Source organism: Balaenoptera musculus, chromosome 8, assembly GCF_009873245.2.
Source record: "Balaenoptera musculus isolate JJ_BM4_2016_0621 chromosome 8, mBalMus1.pri.v3, whole genome shotgun sequence".
NCBI lineage: Eukaryota > Metazoa > Chordata > Mammalia > Artiodactyla > Balaenopteridae > Balaenoptera > Balaenoptera musculus.
The window spans coordinates 55,525,294-55,542,943 of record NC_045792.1 but is presented as its reverse complement, the minus strand read 5'-3'; the positions used below and the strand labels follow the sequence as shown (position 1 = coordinate 55,542,943).

General features: G+C 52.4%; 1 protein-coding gene across 3 annotated transcripts in view; it reads left to right on the top strand.

Annotated features, from left to right (window-relative positions):
• DGAT2 (diacylglycerol O-acyltransferase 2) overlaps positions 1 to 17,082 on the top strand; it is a 35,619-nt gene extending 18,537 nt beyond the window's left edge. The window contains exons 3-9 of one of the 3 annotated variants that reach the window (XR_005020964.1): positions 2,248 to 2,355; positions 2,749 to 2,819; positions 9,018 to 9,222; positions 9,809 to 9,983; positions 10,805 to 11,007; positions 15,033 to 15,725; positions 16,526 to 17,082. Coding sequence is in view for 2 of the 3 variants with exons in the window: in XM_036861397.1 (XP_036717292.1) it covers positions 2,248 to 2,355; positions 2,749 to 2,819; positions 9,018 to 9,222; positions 9,809 to 9,983; positions 10,805 to 11,007; positions 12,729 to 12,883 (917 nt within the window). In the remaining variant the exon portion in view is untranslated. Of the gene's footprint in view, positions 1 to 2,247; positions 2,356 to 2,748; positions 2,820 to 9,017; positions 9,223 to 9,808; positions 9,984 to 10,804; positions 11,008 to 12,728; positions 14,100 to 15,032; positions 15,841 to 16,525 lie in introns of those variants that run through there. The other 2 variants (XM_036861398.1, XM_036861397.1) reach the window with 2 other exon arrangements.
• Positions 17,083 to 17,650: the final 568 nt, after the last annotated feature.

Sequence of the window (17,650 nt, the reverse complement as noted above, 5' to 3'; positions counted from 1 at the left end):
CCTTAGCACCAGAGTGAGGACAGTGGGTAGGGACTCCCACCTTCCCAGAGAGCCCAGACGTCTGGGCAGTGCAGCCTGGGGCTCTGCCCCCTCTGATCCCGCTACCCCTCAGCCAGAGTTAGGCGTTTGATGGCAGCTAGGTTTCCAGGCTGCTCAGACCCTAGCCTGAACCTCATGGCCCTGCCCAGGCCCACCTGGAGCATCCATCTAGCTGCTGAAGGCACTTGGATACCTGTGGAGTCTAGGGGGCTTGTGACCCCTTTTCTAGGCCTAAGAATGGGGACCAGAGGCAAGCTGCTCAACAATGTGAGTGACTTTGTAAGTGGTCTTAACTTAGTCATAGCCATCCACCAAGCTGCCTCAAGTACTTCACAGTTTGCCTTTAACAGGGTTTTACAGGCTGCAAATGCTTCCCTAGAGACTCACCTTCCCTATCTGTGACGTCACACTCCTAAGCTGGTCCTGAAAAACTGGACACCTGGCCACTCTCTGTTCACTGCCTCTCCCAAGATAGTTGTACCACTTTTAGCTACCTTGGGGAGAGACTAGCTCAGAGGCTTAGAACAGGACCGTGTTGTGGATGACAAGGGACCACCATTTTCCTGCCCTTAGCCTCATAGAGTGTCTGTGTCCGGCCCTCCCCCCTCCCTCGGGAAACCAGAGGAGGCTGAGCACGGTGGGAAGAAGAGAGCATGGAATCCAAAGCCAGGCAGCCCTAGAGCACCTGTGACTAGTGCAGCGCCCACCAGAGGGTGTGCAACCAGGGTTGGCTTCCCTTCCTAGGCAGTGGAGGGGATGCTGGACGGAGGCCATGCTTTTCCCAAGCATGAGTACCTGTTGCCCCTGGTCCTGTGCTAAGTGACAGCGGGCAAAGAAGATGTGGCCCCCCTAGTGTGGAGAATTCAGAGATGAGAGGTCCGTGTGGGAGGATAGTATGATACTGGAGAACAGTTCCTGAGGTGAGGTCTGAGCTTAGCCTTGAAGGCTCGGTAAAAATTGGAAGGATAGAAGCTCTGATGAGGGCTTTCTGTGCCAGGTTATTCAACCTTATGGCCGGCAGGCCCAGAATAAAGGGACCACTGGAAGCTGGCCCCAGGGAGTCTTCAAGTGTCCCGCTGGGGGTTTTGAGAGAGGGACTGATGGGCTCTGGGCTTTGGCCTAGGGCTGCCTGGTGCTTGGTTATATTGGAAGGGGGCCAGCCCTCCTCCTGGGGCAGGAATCCCACTCTCCCAGGTCCCTTCAGTGGCAGTCTGGGGCTTCTAAGTTTTAGTGAATCTCTAAAGCCTGGTACAGATTTTGGACTTAATAGTCAGACTTGAGTTTTTTTTGTTTTTTGTTTTTTTGTTTTTTTTAAAGGAAAGTTTTTTGTTTCTTGTTTTTTTTTTCACACTATTTTAAATATTTATTTATTTATTTATTTTTGGCTGTGTTGGGTCTTCGTTTCTGTGCGAGGGCTTTCTCTAGTTGCGGCAAGCGGGGGCCACTCTTCATCGCGGTGCGCGGGCCTCTCACTGTCGCGGCCTCTCTTGTTGCGGAGCACAGGCTCCAGACGCGCAGGCTCAGTAGTTGTGGCTCACGGGCCTAGTTGCTCCGCGGCATGTGGGATCTTCCCAGACCAGGGCTCGAACCCGTGTCCCCTGCATTGGCAGGCAGATTCTCAACCACTGCGCCACCAGGGAAGCCCCCCAGACTTGAGTTTGAATCCTGGCTCTGCCTCATTTCTGCTGGGTGACCTTGGGCAAGTTACCTCCCCCTAGAGCCTCAGTGTTATCTCTAAAATGGGGTAAAAGTCACGCTGCCCCACACTTGAGACGGTGACTCGGCCCAAGTCCTGAGACATAGAGGCACTTGGCAGGTCCCTCCCTTCGTCCACAGTCACTATGCTGGGCACTCAGGTGGGGAGAACATGCCAGGAGGGGCAGAAAGAACAGCTCTAAGGACAGCTTCACAAGACATCCACCACCTCTGGCACTGCTGCCCAGACAACATGGAGCCCACGTGCCCCTCGATGCCGGGACAGCCCATCAGAGCCTAGGAGATGAGGCTCAAGTCCCCGCGAGCCGGCTCCTCCCCTGCCCCCCCGCCCCGCCCCCGCCGTGGCTGTGGGCCCCCTCTGCCCAGGGCCCCAGCTGTGCCTAGCTTAGTGCCATGGTAAACACTCAATCACTTGGTGACCCCCTGCCCAGAGGGGACTGAAGCCCACCCAGGGAGGACAGGCCTGACGGGGAGCCTTCTGCCTCCCCCCAGGAGTGGCCTGCAGCGTCATCCTCATGTACACGTTCTGCACCGATTGCTGGCTCGTTGCCGTGCTCTACTTCACCTGGCTGGTGTTTGACTGGAACACTCCCAAGAAAGGTAAGAGCACAAGTCACCCTGCCCCACCCCCTCGCCCTCGGGACACTCCCTCCTGCACAAGCTGAAGTTCCTCGTCATGGGTGCTGCCCCTTTTTTGCTTAGCACCTACTATGTGAATAGCGTTGGGCTAAGCCAGGCTGTGGTTCTGGATGGGGGGCGAGGGGGGAGGTTAATAGTGGCTGTGAGGTCACATAGTGGTCCTCACGGGAGCTCACGCTCAATCCAGGGTTTCCAAAACGTGAGGGAATGAACTTGGAAAGGGGCCCAGGGGGAGGGAGGAGAATGCTGTATAGGGCGCTGGTCCCCTAGCTCAGGGGTTCACACTGGCTCTGCCTGAACATCACTCTCTCCCACTCCTACTCCTTCCCAACACTGTATTTTTTTCCCTGGAAGGTGGCAGGAGGTCACAGTGGGTCCGAAACTGGGCTGTGTGGCGCTACTTTCGAGACTACTTTCCCATCCAGGTAAAGACTTGTGGGTGTTATCTTGGGAGGGTGGGAATGGATGGGAAATCTGACTTCAAGCCTTAACCCACCCATGCACAGTGACCAGATGTGCTGGGTTGAACCATGTGACATCTCCCACTCTGAGCATCTGTTGATACTCTACCCCACTTTATGCAGGATTTGAGGCAATTTAGGATACGTATAATGCTATAACAGGTAAAAAGGAAAATCAGGACTTTGGGGAAAATATACAAGTATTTCACCCATAAGGGTCAACAGAGTTGCAGTGGTTGAGCTTCATGGTCACCTCTGAGCTTCCTGGCAGCCAAGGCAAAAAGGGAAACATGATCGTTATTGGTCCTCATTTTGAGAAAGGAAGAAGTTTGTTTATTCCTTGGGGAAACAAGAGTTGTTCTAGCATTTGGATCTAAAAGGTGTTTCAGATACTGAGATCCTGGGTGATGTAAGGAGCAGGTATAATAGCAGATATTATGGCCATTGCTTGTCTGCCTTTCAGTGAATATTAAAGTCATAACTTAAAATGGAAGTGATTGGGAATTCCCTGGTGGTCCAGTGGTTAGGACTCAGCACTTTCACTGCTGTGGCCTGGGTTCAATCCCTGGTCAGGCACTAAGATCCCACAAGCCACAAGGCACAACCAAAAAAAAAAAAAGGAAATGATTTATCAGGAGCAATACTACTAAGGTAGTCCAAGTTCATCTGGGCTGAACCAAGGATAGCAAAAGGTGTGAAGGGCTTTCTTTCCTTCTGAAGCTCTTACAGAAATATCACTTCCCTCAGTCAGTCATGGGTAGGTCACTGAGGGTCCTGGCCATGGGAATTAGGGCCCAGAAAATTTGGTGGGCGCTGAATGGAGAGTGAGGCCCTAATTGCAGAAGTGCTTGGGGAAGGCTTCTGGAGGCACTGCTGCTGGAACTCCGTCCTGAAGCTAAGTAGCACTGAAGGGTCAGGGAAAACAATGAGAGCACCTGAGTTTGAGAAGAAGCCTGGGATGTGGCAGATGGTGAGGAGGTGGAGTGGAGAGGGAGGATCTCCATTTATTGGGAGGCTTCTAGGAGCCAGCACTTTTCCCCAAGGAGTCTGTCCTTTAACCCTCACAGTACCCTGTAAGGCGGGTATTAATTTTATCCCATTTTCACAGAAGAGGAAACTGAAGGTCAGAAAGTAGCACAACAGAATGAGGCTAATAGGGGGTTGAGCCAAGATTCCAGTTGCTGTCTTGCCTCAAAGTCTGGGTTCTTCCCACCACAGCATGCTGCATCCCTATGCAGCAGAGCTGTAGGAAACAAGCTTGGACGAATCCTCAGGCTTCCCTCAGGCTTGGAGGACGGAGGCAGGAAAAGCAGTGCAGTCTGACCCTGGGTGAAGCCAGGGTGTAGTCTCCCCATATGAAGCTGGTTTAGACCAAGTTGATCTCTGGGTTTCCTTCCTCCTGCACCACTAGCTGCTCTGGGTCCCCCATACTGGTTTTCTGAGCACCTGTCTTCTCTGGGGCCAAACTCAAGGTCCTGACAAGATAAAAAGTGGCTTGGTCTGGCTTTCAGTTACATTCTATCAGACCTCCTGCTGGTGGTCTACGAGCTAGGTTTGCAGGGCAGAGGCATCTGGGCCCTGGTGCATGTTGGTGACGCTGGTGGATTGTGGGTAACTCTGGCAGAATCCTGAAGGTTTTCCCTGCAGGGGAAAGACCTGCCTAGCCAGCTCACTCAGCACCCCAGCCCCGGCACACCCTAGCTGCTGAGGTAGCCCGGCAGAAATCGGTGGGGAAATCTGGGATTGGATCCCACCGGACTAAATTTTGAAAGTGGAGGCAGCGTGTGTGTGTGCGGAAGTGTGAATGACGCAGGGTGGTGTATGTTTGCTGTTGTGAGTCAGCAACTGAGACATCCTGGCATGCTGCCTGGGGGAGGTGGCCAGGTAACCCTACATTTCTCCGCTGCACTCACAGGACCAGCTCCCTCTGCCCATTCCAGCCTGATCCCAGTTTTCCCAGGACCTTTGGGGTCAGGATCCCTGCTCCTCCCTTTCCCTGACCCCATCTCTCTGGCTGCAAGGAATCCAAGGCGGTTGTTGCTGGGAGGGTGTTGCATCATAGGACCCAACCCTCTCATTTTGGAGGTGAGGAAACTGAGTCCCAAAGAGGGACAAGGACTGGTCCGAATTGCACAGCGACTCCATGCCAGGGCTAGTACTAGAATCCAGGCCCCAGGTTCTTTCCCACTGGATCCCTACTGCCTGTTTCTCTGCGAGAGATCCAATCCCAGATTTCCCCACTGGATTGAGCCCCACTGCATGGGTCTTCCTCCCTCTGCTTTGCTGTTGGAGACCTGGGTTGAGGTCCTGCCCTGTCACTCTATTCACTGGCCAGCACTGTTGCTCCCCGTGTACTGCTGGGCTCCTGCAGGGCATGGGGACACAGAAGAGTCAGCCCTGGTCCCTGCCCTTGGCTGGGCTCACCCTCTAATGGATCTTGGTAGACTCTGTCACTTTCTGCCCATGGGACCGTGGGCATGCTTTCTCAAGCTCACTGAGCCTCATTACCCTCATCTGTAAAATGGAGCTGTTCATATGATAAAAAGTGGTAAATTATGGTTGGATGTGAGGGATTATGTACCCTTTCTCTCTGCCAGGGCCCTTACCTTGGGGGCCAGGCCCCAGAGTGGCCTGCCCCTCAGGAAACCTCTTCAAGGCCAATAGCTCCCCCCATCCAGAACAGGATGACCTGATGACCGTTGGTCAGTGCTGGGACAGACAGGTACCCTTCCCCACTGATCTCTGCCCTTCCCAAAGAACCAAAACAAAACCCCGTGTCCCTTATCTCACCTCTGTTCCAAGAAGACAGCTGGGAGTTGGAGCCACATGACACGTGTGAGCTGGCCCTGGGAGGGCCCCTAGGCACCAGGACCAAAGCCAAGCTGGGCCTGAGGCATTATGCCTCAACCTGGGCTCTGCTGTTGCCTGCTGGTTGACCTTGGCCAAGCCCCTGCCCTTGGGGCCTCAGGCTCCTCTTCTGTGCATGGAGGGTTTGGCCTTAGTGACCTGATGTCAGGGCTGATGCTCTGTGGAGTCATGTATGACCCTCCTGCCCCACCCGCTTTTCCCAGCCTCTTGCCAATGGTTGGGTAATGATTTCTAACTGTGCCCACCCACCCCTCCCCACTCCCTTATTGGTGAAGCTGTTTGCTCTTTGCCACCAGAGCAGCTCAGCTGGCCCAGAGAGCATCCCTTCTCCCAGCAGAGGTGGGGCTCATGTGTTAACAGCAGCCACCAGGACCACCAGCTACCTGGAAGAGGAGTGGGCAGTGCCCGGGTCACCTCTCCTTGAGAGATGGGCAGGATCTTTGGAGAAGAGAGTAGGAAACACTCTCTGAGCTTACAGTCACCTATCTGTCCATCTGCCTCATTTCACAGATGGACCTACTGAGGCCCAGAGAGGAGGGACTGTCCCAAGGTCACAAAGCAAGTCAGTAGCAGGGCTGGTGTAGAAACCAAGGCTGTGTCTGCTTCAGGGCCTGTGTTCTCATTCCTTTGTTCCCCTGCCGTGGTGCCCTGCTGTGTAAGCTTAGGCGAGTCTTCGTTCCTCTCTGGTTCTGAGTTTCCTCCTCTGTATGGTGCCAGGCTGGGACAAGGCTATCTGAACACCCTACCTGCCCGGGGAGGCAGGGTGGGAGGGGCAACTTGCCAGGAATGTGTCCCAGGCTCATGTCAGCCAGCGGGCCTGACCTGGGCAACCCCTCGGGCTGAGACTTTGCCATGGGTAAACAGTCAGGGGACACGAGAGCAGGTATGTCAACAGAGCCTTCATCAGCAGTGGCCTCCCTCCTCCCTCCTGAATGGACACTCTGTCCACCCATGGCGAGGGGAGTGTGGCATGAAGACAGATCAAAGCCGTATCAGAGGCCCGTACTTTTCTGGGTGCTGCACCAAGGGCCATCAACCTGCACTGTGCCCCACGGCACCTCATTTAACCAATGTCCCACCGGATAGAGGCTTGGGGGAGGGAGGAAATGATTTAAGGAGCTAGCTAGGGTTCCACCAGCTGGCCCATCTGTATCCCAGGTCCAGGGAAAAGCACAGCTGGGTGGCTTAGTCTAGAGGTGGAGGATGATTTGCTGTGACCTCCGGGGAAGCAGCAACTCCTTTCTCTAGGTCTTAGTCTCTACCTTGTAATCAAAGGAATGGCCCACATCAGGGGTCTTCCACCCCATTCTGTGCTGGGGGCTCCCAGGCCCAGCCATCAGCTCAGGAGCAAGTTTCCAACGTGGTACTGGCTGCCTCCGCTCTCACCTCAGTGCCTTCCTCGCCCATGGAAACCGGGACAAGGTGCTTTTTCCTTCTGGCTTTCCCGAGAGCTAATGCGGTAGGGCAGACCTGCTCTCTGCGGCAAAACCTCAGAACAAACACCTCTCGAAGCTCATGTAGAGCTGGGCTTGCCCCACCTCACTGGCCGTGGATTCAGCTGCTGCTCTTCCCCATTTATGTGGTGGGCAGCTAAGGATTACTTGGGGTTTTGAGCAGCTTTAATCTGCTCGCCAAAGGCAGAACGGGAGAAAGAGTACAAATGCCCCAAGCAGCAGGGTACGACACAGGGGGTCTTCCTCACAGTCACACGTACTGGCAGTTACAGAGCTGGGAGGGGTGCCAGCCACCCGCACTCCCCTCCCCTTCTGGCCTCCATCACCTGAAGATTCAGATTTCAGTTTCCTGGAGGCCAACCACCAGCACCCCACACCCCCAAACTGAGTGCGAGGTTCTCCCCTCAGTCAGGGAGTTCCCAAATCTTGCGTCATAGAAAACCCAGGCTCTTGACATTCTGCCGGTGGCCAGGGGCTCTGCTCCAGCTGGCACCAGCGCAGGGCAGGGGGAACCTTGAAGCACTGCAGGTGGGAATGTCATCAGTGCCACTTCTCCAGAGGCAGGGCAGCCCGCCGGACCAAAACGGTCATACCCTTTGACCCGGAAACTGTCTTTCTTGATGTTTGTCTCAAGAATGCAAGCAGACATGAGGACTAAAATAAGGTATTTATGGAAGCATTATTTCTGAGGGAAATTTTAGAAGCTTTTTAAAGGCCCATCAGTCAGGGTTTGATTACAATTCTATTCCATGTAGCATAGCCTTGAGAAGACATGTTACTGAGGGATTCTGATAAGGAAAAATAGCTATGATATGCCTGGGAGGTAATTATTTAAAAATCACATCAACCATATGACCTCAGTTTTGTGGTTTTTAAAAAAGAACATGTGTCTATTTGAGTAGAAAAAAAGCTCAACATGTCAGAGTGGTTTATCTGGATGGAGGTGTGACAGGCGCTTTGGATTTTCTTCCTACTTTCCCATAGTTTTAAAATTCTCTGATTATTCAATAGTTTTCTAATCCTAAAAAAAAGTGATGTTTTTCTGAACAAGATGCCCATCCTCTCCATCCCTCTTAGCACCCCCCATCCCATCATGTTTCCTGTAATACTGGGTCGGTGCCTCTTGCTGCTCAGGGTTTAGGGAAACTTTGCACCATCCAACCCACCGTCCAAGCCACCAGTCCCAGGGCAGGAAGCCAATCATCCTTTAGAGCATCCCAGGACAGCTTTGTTGATAGCACTGCAGGTGAGCTACTCCAGCTGTACAGCTGACCTCCCCTGCCCCCAGTGTGGCTGGCACAAGGGCTGTGGCTTGTCCTTCTGCTTCCTGCATCAGAGCCTGAGCTGAGTCTGGCTGCCTGGAAGGAGGTTTCCATTCAGGCCAGATGCACTGTCCCTTCTCTGGCCAAAGAAAGGGACTTGGACTTTATGCCAATGGAAGCTGGACATCCCTCTTTATCTGAGAGTGACAGGAGTTGCACTGGGGTTTTAGAGCAATCACTCTGGCTGTGGTGAGGAGGATGGGCCCAGAGGGAGGGAATGCAGGAGGCTGGCAGAGTGCAATTAAGAGGACCTGGTGTGTTCGGCTGGAGAAATAAGGGGAATGAGGGAGAAAGTTTCCCACCCCCTTCCCAGGGACTCGAAGTCCAAATGGTGACTTCCAAGTACCCGGCACTGAGACCCCAGTGATGAGAGTCTGAGGTCGGAGGAAAGAGTCAGTCCAGTCCTTCAGGCCCAGGCTTCCAGGGGCCAGGGCACATCTAGTGCCTTCCCTACCTCTGGGTGTACCCCAGTACTCCTCTCCTGGCCAGCTTCCTCTGACCTGAGGTCTTCCCTGCAGCTGGTGAAGACACACAACCTGCTGACCACCAGGAACTACATCTTTGGATACCACCCCCATGGCATCATGGGCCTGGGTGCCTTCTGCAACTTCAGCACGGAGGCCACAGAAGTGAGCAAGAAGTTCCCTGGCATAAGGCCCTACCTGGCCACGCTGGCTGGCAACTTCCGGATGCCAGTGCTGCGGGAGTACCTGATGTCTGGAGGTGAGAATCCACCTCTGCGTGCCCCTGCCTGAGCCACTCCGTTGGCCAGAAAGCCAACCCACCGTGTCCTGGTGCCTGGTCCTGTGTTGGAGATGTGGCCTGCCGAGGCACAGTGGGTCAGGGCTGAGTGGGAGAGCTGTTCATACAATCTTCAGGGTTCAACTAGGATAACATCTTCCCTAGGAAGCCTTCTCTGACCCCTTTTCTGGGCATCGCCAGCCCCTGTGCTGCCCTTTGCACGACTTAATCATCGTCCATGACTCTCATTCTCCACCCACCTTGATCCCCACCAGCCTGACTTACTGGGATTCCCTAGCACCTGGCACCAGCATGACACAGTTAGGACCTCAGGGAACATTTGCCAAATGAATGCATTCCCTAAACAACCTTGTGTCATTGTCCCCACTTTACAGATAAGTAAGCTGAGGCTCAGAGAAAAGAATGGCTTACGTGGGGCCATACTTCTAAGTGGCTGGGTTAGGTCTGGGACCCAGGCACACGGCTCTGTCTATATTTGACCATGTGCAGGGGGTAGGGAGTACATCCATGGGCAGCCCTGACTGTGTGTCACCCCTCCACTCCCCAGGCATCTGCCCTGTGAACCAGGACACCATAGACTACTTGCTTTCAAAGAATGGGAGCGGCAATGCCATCATCATCGTGGTGGGGGGCGCGGCCGAGTCCCTGAGCTCCATGCCTGGCAAGAACGCAGTCACCCTGCGCAATCGCAAGGGCTTTGTGAAACTGGCCCTGCGCCATGGGTGAGTGCCTCCCAGAACACGTGTGTGCACACGCATGCACACACCCCTCAACAGCTCTGCGCTGTTGCAGCCCAGGGCAGCCGCTCCTTGCCTCCTGAAGGCAGAACCCAGACCCCAGGAAGGCAGAGAAGGGGGTTAGCTATCCTGTGGGGAAGGGGAGGTTGGAGCCCAGAGGTTCAGGCCAGGGTTGCCCAAGCTCAGGCTGGGCGGCCGAGCGGGCAAAGGTGCAGCCTGGGTCTCCTGGGCCCTGGCAGGTGGGCTGAGAGGCCAGCCACGCCCAGAGGCAGCGCTGTGCCCCAGGGCCAGAGCGTGTCATGCAGCTAGGAGAGCGAAAGGCCAGGAAGGAGGATGTTGTGGCCCGAAATATCAAGGAAGGCTTCTTGGAGGGGTAACCCTGAGGACAGGCAGAGAGGAGCTAGGCAGCTTGGATTTCTCTGACCTTTTCTAGGGGTACATTCTGGATAGCCACCTGTTCAGCACATTTCACTGGACAAAGTGCATTTACTTCTACAGTCCCGTTTGATTGTCCTGCAAAATCCTGTAGGGATGCCATCCCCATTTTCCATTTGAGAAAACTGAGTGAGGCTATAGTGACCTGGTCAGGGCCACATTGTAAAGCCCTGACATGCTCCCCAGTCACTAACGGGCAGAGGGCCTGTCCCCATCTGGCAGGGAGGGGACATGTGGTTTGGGGTTCCCCGGGTGATTCTTGTACACACCTGACGGAGGGGAGTTTGGCTGGTGTCTGGGGCCTCTAGGGCTGCCAGGAGGAACTGAAGCCAGTGATTGGGCTATGACAGACCCTGGCCTCTCCCTTCCAGAGCCGACCTGGTTCCCACCTACTCCTTCGGGGAGAATGAGGTGTACAAGCAGGTGATCTTTGAGGAGGGCTCCTGGGGCCGATGGGTCCAGAAAACGTTCCAGAAGTACATTGGCTTCGCCCCGTGCATCTTCCATGGCCGAGGCCTCTTCTCCTCTGACACCTGGGGGCTGGTGCCCTACTCCAAGCCCATCACCACCGTGGGTGAGCCCCCCTTCCTCCAGACCCTGAACTCGGGTGCCGCAGCTAGTTTAGTGGCAGAGTTAGGATTCAAACCCATCCCTGGCTCTGATGTCCATGCTCTGAACCATGAGGACGTGGACCTGTTTGGGTGCTGATGGGAATGATCGTTGGGGGAGGGGGATAGGGGGATAGTTCCATTACCACGAGCTAAGCTGTGCTAGATGAGAAAACAGGACTCAGCAATTCTGTGTTTTCAGAGCCCAGGTCTATCAGGGAAGACCCCCTTACAGCAAAGACCGATAAGGGGTGTGAGGAGGATGGGCAGGGTGCTCTGGAGGGTCATAATGGACCCCAGGGAGGAGGTGACTCTTTTTTTTTTTTATAAGTTTATTTTTTAATTTTTGGTTGTGTTGGGTCTTCGTTGCTGCGCACGGGCTTTCTCTAGTTGCGGCCAGCGGGGGCTACTCTTCATTGTAGTGCATGGGCTTCTCATTATGGTGGCTTCTCTTGTTGTGGAGCATGGGCTATAGGCACGCGGGCTTCAGTAGTTGTGGCACACGAGCTCAGTAGCAGTGGCGCACGGGCTTAGCTGCTCTGCGGCATGTGGGATCTTCCCGGACCAGGGCTCGAACCCATGTCCCCTGCATTGGCAGGCAGATTCTTAACCACTGCGCCACCAGGGAAGTCCCTGTGACTCTTACACTATTAACTGAACAGGAATTATCCTGAAAAAGAGGGGAGGAGGAGACTTTTTGTCAGAAACAATAGCCTAAATGAGGTTCCTGCAGCGAGACTGTATAGATTTTTGAGGAACAGGTGCAAATCAATATGACTGGAGCAGAAGCCTGTGAGAAGTGTAGCAAAAAAACTGGCTGCACTTCGCCCCCAGCTGTGTTGTTTTGCGTTCATATGAGACAATTTAGAGGATTGCAAAGAATTATCTATTGTAGGAGTATGTGTGTCTGTGTGTATCTGTTAATGGTTCACAATCTAGAGATCACATAAAGCATGGAGGCCGCAAGCCATGGACTTCAGGGGCCAAAGCTCACATAGATACTTTGAGTTCTTATCAGGGCCAGATGTTTTGCTTTGTACTTTTTCCAGAGAGATCAACTTCCTGCATTTTAGGTCACACGACCCAGACTCACCCTTGACTCTTGTTATACACAAATCCCATAGCAGGTCTGATGTCTGTGAGGCAGCAGGGACATTTCCATGCACAGGGTGGCTGGAGAGGGACAGGGTCTAGTGGACAGTGTGAAGGAGTTTGCTCCTCACCTTAAGAATGGAAAACTGGGGAGTTTCCTGGTGTCCTAGTGGTTAGGATTCTGGGTTTTCACTGCTGTGGCATAGCCCTATAAGGAAGGATCCCCATGTGATAGGTGAGGAAACTAAGGCGCAGAGAGGTGAAGTGACGTGCCCAGAGCAGGGCAAAAGCAAAGCCATTACCTGATCCCACACCTCTCACAGGAGCTCCCAGCTGAGTACTGTGGGTACAGCTGGACTTGATCCTACCTGCTGCTTAGTGGCTATGTGGCCTTGGGCAGGTCCCTTCCCATACCCCTGGGCCCCAGTCTTCTCACCCGTAAAAGGGCAACCTGAAATGGAGTAGATTCAGCACAGTTCCTGACAGGTGGCTGGCAAGTAGCACAGGGTCGCTACCATCGGCATTGTGGTGGATGCCCAGGGAGGGTGGGCCGAATGGCACTGACTAACCAGAGGCCTCTGCCCCATCCCTGCAGTGGGTGAGCCCATCACTACCCCCAAGCTGGAGCACCCGACCCAGCAGGACATCGACCTGTACCACGCCATGTACGTGGAAGCCCTGGTGAAGCTCTTTGACCAGCACAAGACCAAGTTCGGCCTCCCGGAGACGGAGGTCCTGGAAGTGAACTGAGCCTGTCTGCAGGGGCCAGCTTCTGGGAGGAACCAGCTGCAAATCGTTTTCTACCAAGTTCTCTAGTGCTTCTTGTTCTGTAAATGTGGAAGCGTCATGGGTGTCTGTGGGTTATTTAAAAGAAATTATAATAATTTTGTTACACCATTACAATGTTAGGTCTTTTTTAAGAAGGAAAAAGTGAATATTTCAAGCTCTTTCACTTCCAGTTTGTCCTGCTCTAGGTGGTGACTGACCACTCTGGGCCTTTATGGCTTCTCAGCCAACCCCTCTTCTCCGCTTCCCAAAATTACAGAGAAACTCAGTCCTGGTTAACTGCGGAAGAAGGACAGCCATTCGTGACTCAGGCCAGTTAGATTCTTTGCCCTTTGTCCCTGGGGGATGAGGGGCCAGAAGCTTCCTCTAATACAAACACCTCTATGGCCAGCTACCCCACGCTTGACTGCAGGACCAGCTGCTTCTGCCAAGGGGAAGACTCAGAGGGAACAGGGGTCCCCGTTTTGAAGAGCTCAGGGATCAACATCTGGAATATTCAAGCTCAATTCTCCTTTCTGCCACCCCCCACGGCCCCAGTCTCTGAAATCTGAGCCTGGACTGGCCTCCAGAGAGGATGGAGGTGGCGGTGATCCCAGGCTGGGGAATGGCGCTGTCCAGTTTAATCATCTCTTGGATTATCAAGCCCCACCACGTTCTGGTTGGAGTGCTGGTTTTCCTCAGGGAGCTGACGACATGGACCCAGCACAGACCCTGCATTGGCCTAAATCACATACTTCTCAGTGGCCTCGGTTTGCTTAACCCACACCCTCAGTAGTGGATGTGGGGAAGGGGTCCCATTTCCTGTTTACAGAGGGACCTGGCCTTCTGAGCAGCAGATTGGTCCAGAACAGAAGTTCCCCGAACCCAAACCTCATATATTTGTGCCTTTCTGAGAGGGGGCCAGGGAGGAAATCTAGTCCTTCGTGTATTCTGTTTTCTCTTGATGAGATCATTATACCATGTTCAGACTTTTGTATATTCCTAAATGAATAAATGAAAATGAGTGTCCTCTATGAGTTATTGCAGGGGCCACATCTGCATCTTGCCACTGACACTTGGGGAGACCACCGCCCCCGCCGGGCTGCCTGCTGAGCCCTCTCCCCCTTGCTTCTTTGGCCCACATAACCCTGTGTGGTGTATTAGTTATTAATTGCTGTGTAATAAATTACTGCAAAACTTAGTGGCTGTTGGGACTTCCCTGGCAGTCCAGTGGTTAAGACTCTGCGCTTCCAGTGCAAGGGGCACGGGTTCCATCCCTGGTTGGGGAACTAAGATCCCACATGCCACTGCAGCGCAGCCAAAAAAAAAAAAAGACAGAACTTAGTAGCTGCAAACAACAATGTCCACTTTCTGAGGGTCAGTAATCAAGGTACAGCTTAGCTGGGCCCTCTGCTTCAGGGTCTCACACAAGGCTGCAATCAAGGTATCAGCCGGGCTGCGATCATCCCAAGGCTTGACAGGGGAGGATCCACTTCCAAGGTCATTCTTTTGGCTGTTGGCAGGATTCACCTCCTCACTGGCTTTGACCAGAGGCCACTCCCAGTTCCTTGCCACACGGGCCTTTCTGTGGAGTAGCTCACAGCGTGGCAGCTGGCTGCATCAGAGAGAGTAAGCGAGAAGAACCAGAGAGAGTACAAACAGAAGCCACAGTCTTCTATAGCCTAATCTTGGAAGTGACAACCTATCCCTTTTGCCATATTCTCTTCATTAGATGCAAGTCACTAGGTCCAGCTCACACTCTTGAGGATTACACACAGAGGGAATACCAGGAGGCAGGGCTCACTGGAGCCCCTTCACAGCTGCCTTCCACCTGTGGTAAAGGCTACTGTCCTGCTGTAAGGTCCTAGAATAGCTGAGCTAGAAAGGTCCATATGGATCACTCAACCATGTTCCTTGCCCCTGGCCTCAGTTATACCACAAAGAGGGAGGCCTGGCCTGCTGTCACTCTAGTGATTTCATACCACACCTGGATCTCACAACATGCCACCTCTCTCTGTTCTAATTCCATTCAGTTCAATGAGTACCAAGTACCTGGGGGAACCCTCCCTACCTGAGACTAAAGTGACTTTCCCACTTCCCACTACCTAATGCCTGTCTTTACCATTCACCTCAGGGACCATTCCTCTGTGCCAGAAGATGTGAGCTGGCTGCGTGGGAGCAGAAACAAACACTGGAAACAGCTGAGGATATGCAGGTGGTCAGAGCTGTGACGGAGAGGCCCCTGATCCAACCTGGGGTGCCTCATTGATCTGGGGCCCCAGCCTGAGTTGGGACTCAATGGGTGACTAGAAATTTGCCAGGAAGGAGTTGAAGGGCAGAGCAGCAAGTGCAAATTGGGGAGGCTGCTGATTTGAACCACTGAGAGGTGGCGGTAGAGAGGTCTGCAGTGGGGCTTCCTGTGGAAGGGCAGGGAGCTGGCTTCTCCAGAGTTTTCTGTGGGGAGGAAGGCAGGGCAGAGAAGAGGTGCCCTGGAGGCCAACAGAGGCTAGATTCTGTAGCTCCAAGCAGGTCTTAGGCCTCAGGCCACAGAGCCCAGGTTAGAGGACAGACATTTCCTTTAGGATGGAGGAAAGGCCTGTTTTCTGATGCATCTCAGCCCCATACCAGCCCCAGCCTGAGGCCAGCCATGACCCTCATCATCTGGCTCCAGGCTAAGCTAGGCCAACCCACAAACATAGGCCATTATTCTCAGCATTAATTTTGTGAAGATTGGATACCTACTGTGCATCAGGGAACTCCACCATCTCTGCCTAAGAACAGGAACAATAACCAGGCCCCAAATCTTGGAGGGGCCACCCAGGGCAACGTAAGTTCGGCCCTCTGTATCCATGGGTTTTGCATCTGCAGATGCATAGCGCCAACTGTACTACTCTATTTTATATGAGGGACTTGAGCATCCTCACATTTTGTTATCCATTGGAGGGAGGGGAGTGGAGTAGGGGTGACGGGCTCTGTAACCGATCCCCTGCAAATAGCAAGCGTGTCTAGCAGCCAGCTGTGCAGAGCAGAGGCATGCCTCGCTCTAAGCTGTGTGTGGGCAACTCTAGGTAAATGCTACGAACATTGCCTTGGGTTGGGAGTTGTTACCTTCGGAGAGGGAACTGGAAACTCCTTTTCCAGAAGACCCTCTGCCTTTGGACGGTGGGAGTGGGGCTGCTGTCTCAGCCTGAAGGTCAGTTCCATGATTCTGCTTGTTGTTCCCAGATATGGCCACTAGGGGGCACTGAGGATAGGTCGGAGGCAAACGCTGCGTAGCTTCCTAAGCTTTCTTTTCACATTTTGACGCTTATCTAGCCCCTACCCAGGGCTAGAAGCTAGAGATAAATAAAATCACAGACTCCCAAAAGCTCAGAGATAGACAGAAATTTAGCATTCACCGTGAGCAATTCCTCCTAATCTGGGAAACTTGGCACAGAAAGGCCAACAGACTTGCCCCTAATTACTCAGCAAATCAACACTCATCGAATTCCTCCTCTTGACAGGGAATGAGGGGCTTCCAGATTGAATGTCCCCGGTTCTCAGGTGCTTGAAATGTAATAAGGGCGACAGAAACGTAAAGCACTTATCTTTCAAAAACCTTTGCCTCCTTTTATATTCCCTGTCTAGGTTCTAGATGTCACTACTGCCCACCATCAGCACAACCAGCCTCCAGTCATGGTGGGCTCTTCTCTCCTCCCCCTTCCCTGCCCCACTCCAATAGCTGCTTGCTGATGCTGATGCTGACATTTTTGTCTCTCAAATCATTCCCTCCTTTCTCATCCCTGATAAAGTATATGAATGAGTGTGGGATCCAGCCTGTGACACTGCCCTTACCAGCTGCATTATCATGTCACTTAACCTTTCTGAACCTCAGCTTCCTCATCTGTAAATGGGAATAATCTATATTCCTGAGTAAATGAGATAATAGGTATCTAAATATATGATATAAAAGTAAAATGTATTCATCCAGCTCTCTCAACAGGAAATAATAGCTGTGATCATCATCATCATCATCATACCCTTACTGGGTCTCCCGGACCTATTAAATTGAGCTCCCTGTTTCCAGGCCTCTCTCCAGCTCACTGTTCCTGCAGCAAAGTGGCCAGTCTTCCTTATTTTTTTTTTTAAATAAAAGCTTTATTGAGATATAATTCACGTATCATAAAGCCCATCCTTTTAAAGTATATACTACAGTCAACAAATCTATGACAAAGAAGGCAAGGATATACAATGGAGAAAAGACAGTCTCATCAATAGTGGTCCTGAGAAAACTGGACAGCTACATGTAAAAGAATGAAATTAGAATACTTCCTAACACCACACACAAAAATAAACTCAAAATGGATTAAAGACCTAAATGTAAGACCAGACACTATAAAACTCTTAGAGGAGAACATGGGAAGAGCACTCTTTGACATAAATCACAGCAAGATCTTTTTTGACCCACCTCCCAGAGTAATGGAAATAAAAACAAAAATAAACAAATGGAACCTAATGAAACTTCAAAGCTTTTGCACAGGAAACTATAAACAAGACGAAAAGACAACCCTCAGAATGGGAGAAAATATTTGCAAATGAATCAGTGGACAAAATCTCCAAAATATATAAACAGCTCATGCAGCTCGATATTAAAAAAACAAACAACTCAATCAAAAAATGGGCAGAAGACTAAATAGACATTTCTTCAAAGAAGACATACAGATGGCCAAGAAGCACATGAAAAGCTGCTCAACATCACTAATTATTAGAGAA